General features: G+C 47.5%; 1 protein-coding gene across 4 annotated transcripts in view; it reads right to left on the bottom strand.

Annotated features, from left to right (window-relative positions):
- The window catches only part of HSPD1 (heat shock protein family D (Hsp60) member 1), a 111,913-nt gene that overhangs the window by 3,747 nt on the left and 91,086 nt on the right, over nt 1-17,080 (bottom strand). For all 4 annotated transcript variants that reach the window (XM_033947039.1, XM_033947040.1, XM_033947037.1 and 1 more), the window contains 2 exons: nt 11,256-11,501; nt 8,959-9,133 (listed from right to left, as the gene is read on the bottom strand). In XM_033947039.1, coding sequence (XP_033802930.1) covers nt 8,959-9,133; nt 11,256-11,501 — 421 coding nt within the window. The remainder of the gene's footprint in view (nt 1-8,958; nt 9,134-11,255; nt 11,502-17,080) is intronic.

Raw genomic sequence — 17,080 nt, 5'->3', positions numbered from 1 at the left:
TATGGTTTTATACCTCTGACCCAGTAGAGTTTGCCATAAGCATTTTTCACAATACGTTGAATTTGTATTGACATCCCTAAGTTTAGGTTCAGCCATACCCCTAGGTTTCTCACACTCTCCGTAGATGACTTGGTATTTCCGTTCAGCGTTAGTTGATATCTTGGGCAGTTCCTTCCCCATCTGTTAATCAGAAGTAGTTCAATTTTTTTTTCCTTATTGGCTACTAGACCAATAGATCTTCTCCAGGTCTGTCTTTATCCTCAATTTAGTCTTCATATCACATTTCTTAGTGGGATGATTATTTAGACATCTGCATGGATATAACATTCCCAACCCAATTCTCTGATGAATTTTCCCAGTGGTTGTAAGAATATGTTGAACAGTATCGGAGACGTAGCTAATCCCTGTGGAACTCCTATGCCTACTTTCCAGTTGCTCATATCTCCCTACCATTCAACTCTCGTTAGTCTTTTGTAAAGAAAGGCCCAATTCAATGCATTTTGATCTTAGCTGTTCATGTTGGACTAGGTCATAGGCTGCTGAGATGTCTAGGAGCCCTAATAAAACATATTCTTCTTTAGCCTGGTGCGTAAGGACCGAGTCCTGTACTGCTACTAATACTGTCTCTGTACTCAGGTGTCTTCTGAACCCTGATTGGGCCTGGTCTAGCTTTAATGTGTTTTCTATGAAGTGTAATATTTGTTGGCAAACCATTTAAGTTTCACTAACCATGGCTGGTTAGCTACAGGTCTGTAGTTAGATCCTCAAGGTCTTTTCCTTTATTTTTCAGGACAAGTTTGATAACAATGAGTTTCCATGTAAGTGGAACTGCTCCAGACTGTAATGATTTGTTTGAAATATCTGCGAGATAGGTTAGTCCCAAGCCAAGATTTTTTATCAGGTATATTGGGCATGGAACGATGGCATATTGTCAGTGGACCATTAAAGCACAGCATAGTGAATGACAGCAAAGAATAACTTTTTTATGATAAGTAACGAACATTATAAGCGCTTAAATAACTAAGAATCTACTATTTTATGACAAGTGTGCATTGAAAACACAAGTAATGCAGACAGTTTAAGGAATTGATGAGTAGCTGGATGGAAGGAGGTTTTTTTCAACTGATGAGGTCGTTTCCCTTTCAAGTCTGTTTGCAAGATTTGTTCTGGCATCAGATGGGAATCTGTGGCTTTCCTTGCTTTGAAACAATTGTTCCCATGAGGGTTTGGACTTTAATGACATAAGTTTATTTAGGAAATTAGTATTATTTACGAGAGGTTATGTATTTGTTTGTGGATTATTTCCTCTCTCTCTCTGCTTGTATTTTTTGCTAAATAGTAGGGTTCCCCAGGGGTCTGTGCCGGGGCTGCTGCTTTTTAACATATTTATCAATGATCCAGCGATGAGAATAACTAGTGTTTAATTCTCACTAAGTTGTTCAACAACAAGAGGATTGTGAAAAATTGCAAGAGGACCTTGTGAGACTGGGTGTCAAAATGGCAGATGATGTTTAATGTGAGCAAGTGCAAAGTGATACATGTGGGAAAGAAAAATCTGAACTATAGCTATGTGATGTTGGGTTCTATGTTAGAAGTCACTGACCAGGAAAAGGATCTAGGTGTCATTGTTGAGGATATGTTGAAACCCTCAGCTCAATGTGCAGTGGTGGTGGCTAAGCAAATAGAATGTTAGGAATTATCAGGAAAAGAATGGAAGGTCGTCAATGGTGGGTTGGCAGCCTAATTCTTGAGTTCCTCATCACCCTGAACAATTCAGCAACTATAAACAGTTTTGCCCCAAGTAAAATGTGTGTAAAAGTTGTGCCAGAGGCCAGTTATACCAGACAAAAATGACCAGCAAAAACAGCTTGATTTGAAGAAGTTTGCTTTCCAAATGCACTCCACGGAAACTGCGACCCTGCACCATGGCTAGCAGGAGATGAGCTCGATGATGAATGCTGAGTCTACTGACAAGAGGGTCTAGGCTAGCCTCGTGCACTGGACTACACGAGTGGATAAATGAACTGAAAACTACCATGCAGGCTATGCACCATGATCTGCATGCTGATTTTGATGGCTTGCGCAAGATGGTAGAGGATATGAGCCAACGTTCTTAACAACTTTGAAGAAAAAGTAATTTAAAATATTGTGTAAAATTCTGGAGGCCGCACCTTCAAAAAAATATAAAAATGATGGAGTCGGTCCAGAGGAAGGCTACTAAAATGGTATATAGTCTTCATCATTAGGCGTATGGGGACAGACTTAAAGATCTCAATTTGTATACTTTGGAAGAAAGGCGGATGAGGGAAGATATGATAGAGATGTTTAAATACCTACGTAATATAAATGCGCACGAGTCAAGTCTCTTTCATTTGAAAAGAAATTCTGCAATGAGAAGGCATAGGATGAAGTTAAGAGGTGATAGGCTCTGGAGTAATCTAAGGAAATACTATTTTACAGAAAAGGTGGTAGACACGTGGAACTGTCTCCCGGAAGAGGTGGTGGAGACAGAGACTGTGTCTGAAATTAAGAGGGCCTGGGATAGGCACGTGGGATCTCTGAGAGAGAAAGAGATAATGGTTACTGCGGATGGGCAGACTAGATGGGCCATTTGGCCTTTATCTGCCATCATGTTTCTATGGATGGAACATCAAGGCTGGAGGCTTCAGCATCATTCCGAGACAAGCCAGCCATTGGGGGATTGCAATTACTACTGAGACAGTTTAGTCCAGATTATGCGGACATTTTGGACATCTGGGTAATGCATACACATTTGTGTGAGTTATTAATTTGCAGCAGCCATGGTGGGCGGGGGCGCAATACCTTGCGCTCACTCATGAGCACTGGGATATTACTCACTTGTCCAGAATGATATACCTATTGAACTAGAAAAAGTGTTACTAGTTGAGTTCATAAGTGGTGGGAAAGCACAGTTACTTACCGTAACAGGTGTTATCCAGGGACAGCAGGCAGATATTCTTGACTGATGGGTGACGGCACCGACGGAGCCCCGGTACGGACAATTTTAGAGTGATTGCACTCTAAGAACTTTTTAGAAAGTTCTAGCTCGGCCGCACCGCGCACGCGCGAGTGCCTTCCCGCCCGACAGAGGCGCGCGGTCCCTCAGTTAGTATAAGCCAGCTAAGAAGCCAACCCGGGGAGGAGGGTGGGACGCAAGAATATCTGCCTGCTGTCCCTGGATAACACCTGTTACGGTAAGTAACTGTGCTTTATCCCAGGACAAGCAGGCAGCTATTCTTGACTGATGGGTGACCTCTAAGCTAACAAAAAGAGGGATGGAGGGAAGGTTGGCCATTAAGAAAACAAATTTTGTAATACAGATTGGCCGAAGTGACCATCCCTTCTGGAGAATGCATCCAGACAATAATGAGATGTAAAAGTGTGAACTGAGGACCAAGTAGCAGCTTTGCAGATTTCCTCAATAGGAGTGGAACGGAGGAAAGCTACAGATGCTGCCATTGCTCTGACTCTATGGGCCGTGACAGAACCTTCCAGTGTCAGTCCGGTCTGAGCATAACAGAAAGAAATGCACGCTGCTAGCCAATTAGACAACGTGCGTTTAGAAACAGGACGTCCCAATTTGTTCGGATCAAAGGACAGAAAAAGTTGGGGAACTGATCTGTGGGGTTTCGTACGCTGCAGATAGTAAGCAAGAGCCCTTTTACAATCCAAAGTATGCAGAGCTTGTTCCCCAGAATGAGAATGAGGTTTTGGAAAGAAAACCGGTAGAACAATGGATTGGTTGAGATGAAATTCCGAGACAACCTTGGGGAGAAACTTTGGATGTGTACGCAGAACCACCTTGTCATGATGAAAGACCGTAAAAGGTGGATCTGCAACCAGTGCATGAAGCTCACTGACTCTCCTGGCAGAGGTAAGAGCAATAAGGAAAAGTACCTTCCAAGTGAGAAATTTGAAAGGAGAAGTAGCTAAAGGTTCAAATGGAGGCTTCATTAAAGCTGAAAGAACCACATTGAGATCCCAGATAACCGGAGGGGCTTTAAGAGGTGGTTTCACATTGAAAAGCCCACGCATGAACCTGGATACCAGGGGATGAGCTGAAAGAAGTTTTCCATGGACTGGCTCATGAAAAGCTGCAATGGCACTGAGGTGGACCCTGATGGAAGAGGACTTCAGGCCAGAATCAGACAAAGAAAGAAGATAATCCAACAACGTCTCCACCGCTAGGGAAGTGGGATCAAGATGATGAAGAAGACACCAGGAAGAAAACCTCGTCCACTTTTGATGGTAACATTGTAGAGTGGCTGGTTTCCTGGAGGCATTCAGAATGGAACGAACGGGCTGAGATAAAAGAGTATCAGTCGAGTTCAGCCCGAGAGATACCAAGCCATCAGGTGTAGAGACTGGAGGTTGGGATGCAGAAGGGTTCCCTGCTGTTGTGTAAGCAGAGAAGGAAACAGAGGAAGAAGAAAAGGTTCCCTGGAACTGAGTTGAAGTAGAAGGGAGAACCAATGTTGCCTGGGCCACCTCGGAGCAATCAGAATCATGGTGGCTCGTTCCCTCTTGAGCTTGAACAAGGTTCTCAACATGAGAGGCAGAGGAGGGAAGGCGTACAGGAACAGATTCGACCAGTCGAGTAGAAAAGCATCTGCTGTTAGACGGTGTGGAGAGTAAAGTCTGGAGCAGAATAGGGGCAGCTGATGATTGTGAGGAGCTGCAAAGAGGTCTATCTGAGGAGTGCCCCATTGACTGAAGATAGAGTGTAGAGTTACGGGATCGAGTGTCCACTCGTGAGGTTGGAGAATTCTGCTGAGTTTGTCCGCTAAGGAATTCTGTTTCCCTTGAATGTATATAGCTTTCAGGAAGAGATGATGATCTATGGCCCAAGTCCAGATCTTCTGGGCTTCCTGGCATAAAAGGCGAGAGCCTGTCCCACCCTGTTTGTTGATGTAGTACATCGCAACCTGATTGTCTGTGCACAACAGAAGGACCTGAGGAAAGAGAAGGTGTTGGAAGGCCTTGAGGGCGTAAAACATCGCTCTGAGTTCTAGGAAATTGATTTGATGTTTCCTCTCCTGGGCTGACCAAAGACCTTGAGTCTGGAACTCGTTCAAGTGAGCTCCCCATGCATACAGAGAGGCGTCGGTGGTGATGACTAGTTGATGAGGAGGCTGATGGAACAGAAGACCTCTGGATAGATTTGAGGATACCAACCACCATTGCAGAGACTGACGAAGAGATGATGTCACAGATATGTGTCGTGAGCAAGGGTCCGACGCTTGGGACCACTGGGTCGCAAGGGTCCATTGAGGAGTGCGCAGGTGAAGACGGGCATGAGGTGTGACATGAACTGTGGATGCCATGTGTCCCAAGAGCACCATCATTTGCCTTGCTGAGATGGACGGCAGAGGAAGTACCTGGTGACATAGAGACTGAAGGGTCTGAAGACGATTGGATGGCAGGAAAGCTCTCATGAGGAGTGTATCTAGGATCGCTCCAATGAATTGAAGTCTCTGAGTGGGAATGATATGGGATTTGGGTAGATTGATCTCGAATCCCAGAAGTTGTAGAAACTGGATGGTTTGGTTGGTGGCCAGAAGGACCGCTTGGGCAGAAGTGTCTTTGATCAACCAATCGTCCAGGTAAGGAAAAACATGCAGGTGGTGAGAGCGTAGAAAAGCCGCCACCACAATGAGACATTTGGTGAATACCCTTGGAGATGAGGCAAGACCGAAGGGCAGCACCTTGTACTGATAATGACAATGATTGATCATGAATCGGAGATATGGTCTTGAGGTTACATTGATCGGTATGTGAGTGTAAGCCTCTTTGAGATCGAGGGAGCATAGCCAGTCGTTTTGATTTAGAAGGGGATAAAGGATGGCTAAAGAAAGCATCTTGAATTTTTCTTTTACCAGATGAATGTTGAGATCGCGAAGATCCAGGATGGGTCTGAGATCTCCTGTCTTTTTGGGAACTAGAAAGTAGCGGGAGTAGAATCCCTGCCCCTTTTGATCTAGAGGAACTTCCTCTATAGCGTTCAGAAGGAGGAGGGATTGGACCTCCTGAATAAGGAGGGCTGATTGAGGACTGTTCAAAGCAGACTCTTTTGGCAGGCTTTGAGGTGGGAGAGTCTGAAAGTTGAGAGAGTAGCCGTGGCGGATGATGTTGAGGACCCATTGGTCCGAAGTGATTACTTCCCACCGGCTGAGGAACAGAGAAAGTCGACCTCCTATTGGTTGAGGCAGGAGAGCAGGAATAGGGATACTGGCTATACTGCGGAGAATGAAGTCAAAAGGGCTGTGACTTTTGCTGAGGAGGTTGTTTTACAGCTTGTTGCTGTTGCTGTTGTCTGGGAGGCTGACGTTGCTGTTGCCTCTGACGCCTAGGTTGTTGAGCAGTGGTAGGCAATGGACGGGCTGTGAAACGGCGTTGGTAGGCCGATTGCTGCCTGTATGGTCTTGGCGGAGGAGGCTTCTTTTTATTCTTGAGCAGGGTATCCCAGCGCGTCTCATGAGCAGAGAGCTTTTGTGTGGTTGAGTCCATGGAATCCCCAAAGAGCTCATCCCCTAGACATGGGGCATTGGCTAACCGATCTTGATGGTTAACATCAAGCTCGGATACCCGAAGCCAGGCCAAACGACGCATAGCTACTGACATTGCTGTCGCTCTGGATGTAAGTTCAAAAGTGTCATATATGGATCTCACCATAAACTTACGCAATTGGAGAAGAGACGACAAGCATGCGTGAAAAGCGGAATGCTTTCGTGAAGGAAGATATTTCTCGAAGGAAGCCATGGTGGTAAGGAGATGCTTTAAATAAAAAGAAAAATGAAAAGCATAATTACTAGCCCTATTAGCTAACATAGCATTTTGGTAGAGCCTCTTACCAAATTTATCCATGGCCCTTCCTTCTCTGCCAGGAGGGACAGACGCATATACACTGGCTCCTGAAGTCTTTTTAAGGGTGGATTCGACAAATAAGGATTCATGTGGTAGTTGAGGTTTGTCGAACCCAGGAATGGGAATTACCTTATATAGAGAATCCAGTTTACGTGGGGCCCCTGGGACAGTTAGAGGAGTCTCTAAATTCTTATAGAAAGTTTCCCTCAGAATGTCATGAAGGGGAAGTTTCAAAAATTCCTTTGGAGGCTGATCAAAATCAAGGGCATCCAAAAAAGCTTTAGACTTTTTGGATTCAGCCTCCAAAGGAATGGACAAGGACTCACACATCTCTTTCAAAAAACTAGAGAAAGAGGAAGTGGCCTGTTTGGAGGATGGGTCAGGGACAGCCGAATCCTCCTCCTCTGAGGAACATTCTCCTTCAGAAAGAAAGGGTTCCTCTGAGTCTCCCCACAGATCAGGGTCCCTTACATGGGAAGAATGGTCCCGAGACTCAGGTGTCGATGTTTGCATGTGTCGGGTTTTGCGCATCGACTTACCCGACCTCATCGATACCGTGTCCGGAGAAGTTATCGGACGCACCGGTGCCGAAGTCTGCACCGATTGATGGTGAGCTCTCGGCTCCGGTGCAAGGACTGGCATCGATACCGATGAGGTTAGGTGAAGCGGTACCGAAACAGTGGAAGTGGATAATACGGGTTCCACAATCGGTACCGATACAGGTTGTTCAACAACCGGTACCGATGGCTCGGTGCGAACTGGCACCGGAAGGTTCGGTGTCATGATAGCAGGAAGGAGTCGTTCTAATTGCTCCTTCAGCTGCACCTGAAGGATGGCCGTAATGCGGTCATCGAGGGATGGCACCGGTACCGCTTTTTTCTTCTGCGGTACCTGCGGTGCCGCTCGACGCCCCGGAGATGAGGAGCCCGATGTCGAGGGACTCACCTCTATAGGGGCGGAGCGCTTCCGCTGGCGTCGAACCGGCGGCAGGATTGGGCTCACTGCACTCGAGGCCGGAAGACGTTCCAGCGGGGAAGGCTTCTTAGCCGGCTTACCTGACTGTTGGGATGCCGGTGTGGAATCACGCGGCGTCGAAGACGAGGGTGCCGACTGAATCGGTGCCGAAGCCGGAGTCGAAGGAACGGGGTCGGACATCTCGGCACCGAACAACAATCGCTGTTGAATTAAGCGATTTTTTAAAGTTCGTTTTTTCAAAGTAGCACAGCGGGTGCAAGAAGAGGCCTGATGCTCAGGACCCAAACACTGTAAACACCAGTTGTGTGGGTCCGTGAGAGATATAGGCCTAGCACACCGCTGGCACATTTTAAAACCCGGTTGAGGGGGCATGAAAGGAAAAACGGCTTCCGCCAAATCGAAGGCCGAGGCTTCGATGGTGGCAGAAGGCCCCGCCGGGGAAAACCGAAAATTGAAGAAAAAAATGAAAGATTTTTTTTTTTTTTTTTTTTTACACAATAAAAGAAAGAAAAAAGGCAAATTAAGCCAAACGTTTACGCGAGCGGGAAGGCAAGTTAGGAAAAAAGTTCAACAGCCGTTGAAAACGCGTCTTCTTAGCTCCGCGGAAACTAAGAAACTGAGGGACCGCGCGCCTCTGTCGGGCGGGAAGGCACTCGCGCGTGCGCGGTGCGGCCGAGCTAGAACTTTCTAAAAAGTTCTTAGAGTGCAATCACTCTAAAATTGTCCGTACCGGGGCTCCGTCGGTGCCGTCACCCATCAGTCAAGAATAGCTGCCTGCTTGTCCTGGGATAATAATAGACCCATATGGACAGATCATGTCTTGTCCTTCCCATACCCCAAACATTTATTTTTGAAGTTAGCTGACAAACTAAAAGAAAAAAAATTTTCCTTTTGTCTGTAGCCTTTCAGAGTATTACTAAATAAGTTAATCTTTCATTCTTTTCTGCACTTGATGGGTCTGAAGTGAATTACATATATCGGGGGAGGCTATATTGGAGGAAGCCCTCTCCAAAAAATATATGGGCCCTTCCCTGTTTGCCTAGGTCTTAATCTTGTCCTAATACTGCAAAATTTTCTCCGCATGGAAAAACAACTTACCAATTTTCTGGTCTTCATTGGCTGGTACTAAGGCATCTAATGCTGGAATACATCGCAACAGTGCACAACCACCACCAAGAACAATGCCTTCTTCTACAGCTGCACGCGTGGCATTAAGTGCATCAGTAACTCTGTCTTTCTTCTCATTCACTTCAATATCACTAGTGCCACCCACCTGGAGACAATTTAAGTCAAAGCCAAAACTAAGTTATCCAATATTTTCAAGTGTATGAACAAAGAATAACGTTTGCAGGTATTTGAAAGTACAGTTTTTAGCTAATAGCCACTTACAAAGCTGTTTCTGTAGATTCAAGTAAGAAGCTTTTTTTGTGTTACTATACAAAATAAGACAGGTACAACTTATTTCTAGGCAGATGCCACAGGAAACACTTCAGACAAGTGCAGATAAAAAGTTACATTAAAAAAAGCACAGGTTAAATGGCATGAAATGTAATGTTAAAATAAAACAAAATGCCCTTACGATTAAACTATGTATTATAGGCACCCAAAGCTTACAGAAGTCACTAAAAAGTGTTTCATGTAAGAGTGCCTCTGGTACGGAAGAGCTTCTGCACTATGGGATGAGTGGCATTAGCAACCTTTTATGCCAGGGGTAGGCAATAGAGAATGACATGGGGAAAAAAATCTGACCCTGTCTCCGCCCCCATGAGCTCAGTCCCCATCCTGTCCCCGCCCCTGCAAACCATCTGATCCCATCTGCACAAACCATCTCCCTTCTGTGTTCCTATTTTCCCCATTTCTAATATATCCCCTCTGTATCTGTATACTCCCTCCTGTGTCAAGCAATGCCACCCTCCCATGTACATATACCATCCCCATGTATCTCCCTTTATGTCTCTGTCCCTATGCCCCATGCACATAATTTCCCCTCCGTTTGTTACCTTCCTGTATCCAGATTTCCCCTCTCTTCCTCACCAATCTGTCTCCCTCCTCTCCAACCCCCATCTTGCTTCTTTCCCCTCTTTCCCCCCCCTCCCCCCGCTTCCAGCATCTGGCTCACCTGCCTGTCCTTCTGCCCCTTTCTCTTTCCTGCTGTAGGTTCAATATCTGTCTCTCTCTCTTACTTCATCACCTAGGCCCAGCATCTCTTTCCCTTTTACTCCCCTCCTTCCTAATGTGAGGGAACATGTGCAGTGCGGTCCAGTAGCCCCCTCCCGCCCAATCACTGCCGTCCCGCCATCTCCCTTCCCCTCCCCTCACTTTATATGGCAAATTTCATTTTTCTTCTTCCAGCAGCACGCTTTCAACAAGTCGAGCGCAGCTGCTTGAGTTCAATCTTCTCCTCTGATGCAACTTCCTGTTTCCGGTTGCATCAGAGGAGAAGATTCAACTCAAGCAGCCACGCGCGACTTGTTAAAAGCGTGCCACTGGGAGAAGAAAAACGAAATTCACCACATAAAGTGAGGGGAAGGGAGGGAGGGAGATGGTAGGACAGCGGCGATCAGGCAAGAGGGGGTTGCTGGACCACGCGTTCCCTTACTTCACTGCAAAGATGACCATTCACCGCTCCACAGGGCAGTGAATGGCCTTGTCCCAGTCCCCGCGGCAACCACTATTTTTCTTTCCTCATTTTGGTGGGTTACCTGTGGCTACCAAACACCATGTCATTCTCTAGTAGGCAATTCCAGTCCTCGAAAGCCACAGGCAGGTCAGGTTTTCTGGATACCCACAATAAATATACACGAGATAGATTAGCATCTCAAGGAGGCAGTGCATGCAAATCCATCTCATATATATATTCATTGTGGATATCCTGAAAACCTGACCTGCCTACCTCTGTTTTATGCAGTTTTTTGAAGTGGAGGTGGCATTCCATCTGTGAGGGTGATTGCCGTTAGCTCTTCCACAAAACCAAACAAACATTTTTGCCACTTTCAAGGCACTTACATCAGAATTGTCATAACCAGTACACCTGATGCAGGCAGTCACTGGAATATTAGATTGTTGTATGGGTTACTTTGATAATTTCAAATTTTCTTTATTCAGTATTAAGTTTTTTCTATTTTCAAAAGGTTATTTTAAACTATCCAGGGAATATGACTGTTCCCCAATTCATTTTTAAAAAACAAAAAATGGTCTGCTTCTCCATTGAAGTATAGCATTAAGTAACCATCAGTAGGACCTGTGACTTTACATGTAAAACCTGGCTTTGAAAATGATGGTTCTAAAAACTTTACATCAATCAATGGAGGGGGGAGCAGTTACCAATCCAGAAAAAAAAAACTGCCCCCCATTTACATCATGGTCTTGAATAGCCAGCACTTGTGACATCTTACCTTAAGTACAGCTACACCATCAGAAAGCTTGGCCAGTCTTTCATTCAATTTCTCTTTCTCATATTCACTGTTGGTAACGTCTAACTGTTCCATAATTTCTTGAATTCTTTTCTCAATATTAGACTTGTCACCTTTCCCTTTCAGGAGCATGGTATCATCTTTAGTTATAATGACCTCTCCTACTTTTCCAAAGTCATGGGGCTGAATGTCTTCAAGATTTAAATTCAAGCCTTCTTCTCCAAAGACCTAAAATAATGCAATTTACAGATGTCAGTCTCTGTAGAAGCTTGTTTTTGTGTCCTACTCGATATTATAGTGTTGCACTAAAGTTTTGATAATGTTAGATTGAGAGTTTACTCTTTTAGCCCACCTTCCATAGAAGGCTAAGAATGGATTTGAGAATCTTACAAACTGTTACCCTGATAGATTAAAAAAAGTTCTAACAAATCAAACAATATGCATATATACAGTCAAACCTCGGTTTATGAGTGCACTGGTTTGCGAGTGTTTTGCAAGACAAGCAAAACATTTGCAAAATAGGCACCTCGGAAACCGAGTTTGACTCTGACTACGAGCGCCACCCCCCCGCGATCCGGCATCCCCCCCCCGGGCACCGCAATGACATTGCTTACCTCGATTGGGCACCGACACCAGCACCAATGCACAGGAGGTGCCGGTGCCTGAAGATCTTCTCTCTTCTGGCCTGGGCTGGGCGACGGAGATCCTCCCTCTTCCCTGTGCTGGGCTAGACTGGGCTTTGAGCATTTGCGCATGCTCAAAGCCTTCTGGTCTCCCTCTCTCCGAGATTCTGAATCTGAAAATCTCGGAGAGAGCGAGACCAGAAGGCTTTGAGCATGCGCAAATGCTCAAAGCCCAGTCCAGCCCAGCACAGGGAGGATCTCCGTCGCACCGCCCAGCCTAGCCCAGGCCAGAAGAGTGAGGATCTTCGGGCATCGGCACCTCCTGTGCATTGGTGCTGGTGCCCAATTGGGGTAAGCGATGTCATTGCGGTGCTCGGGGGGGGGGGGGATGTAGGATCACGGGGAAGGAGGGGAGCGACACGAGCTGGGGTTCGCAGGGGGGGATGATGGATTGCGAGGGGGGGTATGGAGCAGCGTCTGTGGCCTCAAGGGGGAAGGGATGGAGCAGCGCTGGTAGCCTCTGGGGGGTGGGGGAGGGAGGAAGTGGAATGAATCAAAGCGAGTTTCCCTTACTTCCTATGGGGAAACTCGCTTTGATATACAAGCAATTTGTTTTACGAGCATACTTCTGGAACGAATTATGCTCGTAATCCAAGGTTCCACTGTAGTTGCAATTTACATACTAGTGACCGTGAATTTAAAACGAGTTTTATTACCAAGTTGATAGGGAGCTGATAATATCTGCATTCTCCTACACTTTTATTGCCAATGGTTCAATAGTTAATCCAACCAAGGGTAAAAAATTAGCAACCCTGCCTCAAATCCCCTGCTCAAGGGATGTGTGGTGCCTCACACAACGAACTTAATTCGTTCCAGGAGCAAGTTTGTTATGCGAAAAGTTCGTTATGTGAAACGCGTTTTCCCATAACAATACATGTTAAAAAAAATAATTCGTTCTGTAGCATAAAATATGCTAAGATGACATAAAAAGAGATAAATTTTTGGTTATTATTTTTATTTAGATACATCTAAAAACATAATTGTTTTTTAAAACAACACACATTTTTTAAATTTAAAGACAGACTAAGTAGAGTCTAATTTTACAGTGAGAGGGCAGAGTCTCAGCGGCAAAAACTGGGACTTAACTGTTCATTTTTTTTTTTTTCTACCGTGTTTCCCCGATGATAAGGCAGGGCCATCAAATAAGACAGCCCCCCCTTTTTAGAAAAAAATGTAAAATAAGGCACCCCCCCGCAAATAAGCCACCCACCGATACCTGCGCTTACCCGAATCGGGTGGTACGGTGGGTGACTCCGTGTGGTCCCTGGCACCCCCGACACGATCGGGGCAAGAGGGAGCTCAAGCCCTCTTGCCCCCCCGACTCCCCGACACGATCGGGGCAAGAGGGAGCTCAAGCCCTCTTGCCCCCCCCGCCCCCCCGACACGATCGGGGCAAGAGGGAGCTCAAGCCCTCTTGCCCCCCCCCCGACTCCCCGACACGATCGGGGCAAGAGGGAGCTCAAGCCCTCTTGCCCCCCCGACTCCCCGACACGATCGGGGCAAGAGGGAGCTCAAGCCCTCTTGCCCCCCCGACTCCCCGACACGATCGGGGCAAAAGGGAGCTCAAGCCCTCTTCCCCCCCCGACTCCCCGACACGATCGGGGCAAAAGGGAGCCCAAGCCCTCTTGCCCCGCCGATTCCCCAACTCCCCGACAATATCGGGCCAGGAGGGAGCCCAAGTCCTCCTGGCCACGGCGACCCCCTAACCCCACCCTGCACTACATTACGGGCAGGAGGGATCCCAGGCCCTCCTGCCCTCGACGCAAACCCCCCCTCCCCCCAACGACCGCCCCCCCCAAGAACCTCCGACCGCCCCCCCAGCCGACCCGCGACCCCCCTGGCCGACCCCCACGACACCCCCAACCCCCTTCCCCGTACCTTTCTGTAGTTGGCCGGACAGACGGGAGCCAAACCCGCCTGTCCGGCAGGCAGCCATCGACGGAATGAGGCCGGATTGGCCCATCCGTCCCAAAGCTCCGCCTACTGGTGGGGCCTAAGGCGCCTGGGCCAATCAGAATAGGCCCGGGAGCCTTAGGTCCCTCCTGGGGGCAGGGCCTGAGGCATATGGTCGGGTTGGGCCCATGTGCCTCAGGCCCCGCCCCCAGGAGGGACCTAAGGCTCCCGGGCCTATTCTGATTGGCCCAGGCGCCTTAGGCCCCACCAGTAGGCGGAGCTTTGGGACGGATGGGCCAATCCGGCCTCATTCCGTTGTTGGCTGCCTGCCGGACAGGCGGGTTTGGCTCCCGTCTGTCCGGCCAACTACAGAAAGGTACGGGGAAGGGGGTTGGGGGTGTCGTGGGGGTCGGCCAGGGGGGTCGCGGGTCGGCTGGGGGGGCGGTCGGAGGTTCTTGGGGGGGGCGGTCGTTGGGGGGAGGGGGGGTTTGCGTCGAGGGCAGGAGGGCCTGGGATCCCTCCTGCCCGTAATGTAGTGCAGGGTGGGGTTAGGGGGTCGCCGTGGCCAGGAGGACTTGGGCTCCCTCCTGGCCCGATATTGTGTGGGGAGTTGGGGAATCGGCGGGGCAAGAGGGCTTGGGCTCCTTTTTGCCCCGATCGTGTCGGGGAGTCGGGGGGCAAGAGGGAACCAGGCGGAGAGAGGGCAGTTAAGCGCAGTGCCTGCGCGGAAGGATGCAGCTCGGGCGACTTCGTTGTGTGAAACGAAGTTCGTTGTACGGATCAAGACATAAAGTTCGTTGTGCGCAGCGTTCGCTGTGCGAGGCGTCCGTTATGCGAGGCACCACTGTAGATTAGAAGTCACCCCCATTTACTTTCACATCCTCCTTGGCCTGTCTTAAGCTAGTTAATAAAAAAATCACCAACTCCCATTCTTTGCAGCAGAGCAAACAGGAAAGGCCTGATCCACCATCAAAAGCCTGTTTGGCATCCAATGATGAAATTCTTTTTTAAATGTATACATCAGGTTTTGCGCTCTCCAAACTAGGGATCAACATTAACTGATCCATATGCACTAGATGCCAAATCATATAGATTTAGCAAAGGTTCTGCCAGCTACAAGCTAGCTGCCCTGTTGAAGGTAGGTCTTCTTATGCTTAACATCTAACACGCTCCATCTGGGCCAGAAATTCTGGCAGGAGCCGGAGAAAGCAGAGCAAAGCGCAGCCACATGGTGGTGGACAAACACCAGAATCCAATGCGAGAGACTCCCACCAGGACCCTCTGGGCAACCTGGACAGCCGTTTGCTCCTGAATTCAAATACATGATGTATGAAGTATTTTAAGGTTTCAAAAGCTGACCTAACCCTGTGGGGACCTCAACTTTATTTAAAATTTGATAGCTTAGCAGACTTCTAAGCGATGTACAATGAATTAAAATGGGATAATACAACATAATCATACAGACATGGACATTAAAACACGCACAAAAGGACAGACAGATGCAAAAAAGAGGAAAGAGGGGAGAGAGAACTACAAAGATTATAGAACAGAAAAACAAAGATGGTAAAAGCAACAAGGAGGGGGAGATCCAAATAGATTAAAAAAAACAAAAAAAAACAACAACCAACTTTGGGGAGTTTGAACGACCAAAAAATCTTTGTGAGTGGAAACAGCACCAGGGATTTTAGCAAAAGGCACAGGGTCCATGGTGGTGGTAGTAGCACACCTCCACAAGGCAGGGATGCCCCCATATTTAAACAATTGGCTCAGAGTCTTGTCCATGGAGGAAGGAGAAAGCAATGTTACTTACCGTAACAGTTGTTATCCAGGGACAGCAGGTAGCTATTCTCACTAGTGGGTGATGTCATCCGACAGAGCCCCGATACGGACATCTTGCAAGCATGTCTTGCTTGAAGAAACTCAGAAGTTTTGAGATGCCCGCACCGCGCATGCGCCAGTGCCTTCCCGCCCGATGGTCCGGGCGTGTCTCCTCAGTTCAGGTAGCTAGCAGAGAAGCCAACCCAGCAGAGGTGGGTGGGACGTGAGAATAGCTGCCTGCTGTCCCTGGATAACAACTGTTACGGTAAGTAACATTGCTTTATCCCAGGACAAGCAGGCAGGTATTCTCACTAGTGGGTGACCTCCAAGCTAACCTCAATGGGATGGTGGAAGAGTTGGCAACATAGAAGAATAAATTTTGTAACACTGTTTGGCCAAACTGTCCATCCCTTCTGGAGAAAGTATCCAGACAATAATGAGAGGTGAATGTATGAACCGAGGACCAAGTGGCAGCCTTACAAATCTCCTCAATCGGTGTCGATCTGAGGAAGGCTACAGAGGCTACAGAGGCCGCCATTGCTCTGACCCTATGGGCTGTGACCCTACAGGGAAGGGGTAATCCAGCCTGGGCATAGCAGAAAGAGATACAAGCTGCCATCCAGTTGGAGATGGTGCGCTTTGATACAGGTCGTCCCAACTTGTTTGGATCAAAGGAGACGAAATGTTGAGGAGCAGTTCTGTGTGGTTTGGTGCAATCCAAGTAGAAAGCCAAAGCACGTTTACAGTCCAGAGTGTGTAGAGCTGATTCTCCAGGATGAGAATGAGGCTTTGGAAAAAACACTGGAAGCACAATGGATTGGTTGAGATGAAATTCAGAGACCACTTTAGGTAGGAATTTTGGATGAGTGCGGAGGACCACCTTGTCATGATGGAATACTGTGAAAGGTGGGTCCGCCACCAAGGCCTGAAGCTCACTGACCCTGCGAGCAGATGTGAGGGCCACCAGAAAAACCACTTTCCAAGTGAGAAACTTTAGAGGAGCCTTTCTCAGAGGCTCAAAAGGAGGTTTCATAAGCTGAGAAAGGACAACATAGAGATCCCAAACCACTGGAGGCGGTTTGAGAGGAGGATTGACATGAAAAAGTCCTTTCATAATAGAATAGAACGCCTTAGGAAATCAGATGGAAACTACGCAGAATCTGATACTACCAAAGCAGAACTGCTAAACGAATACTTCTGCTCAGTATTCACCTGTGAAGCACCGGGAGATGGTCCGCAACTACAAATAAGAAACAGCCAAAATGACCTGTTTCGTGATTACGAGTTTACACCTAGTGATGTCTACCACGAACTTTCAAGACTCAAAGTAGACAAAGCTATGGGGCCAGACAATCTACACCCCAGGGTACTCAGAGAGCTGAGTGAAGTTCTGGCTGAACCACTATCCGTACT

This window comes from Geotrypetes seraphini, chromosome 5 (assembly GCF_902459505.1).
Source record: "Geotrypetes seraphini chromosome 5, aGeoSer1.1, whole genome shotgun sequence".
In the NCBI taxonomy this organism is placed as follows: domain Eukaryota; kingdom Metazoa; phylum Chordata; class Amphibia; order Gymnophiona; family Dermophiidae; genus Geotrypetes; species Geotrypetes seraphini.
The sequence above is the reverse complement of the archived record's forward strand: the minus strand, read 5'-3'. Positions and strand labels throughout refer to the sequence as shown.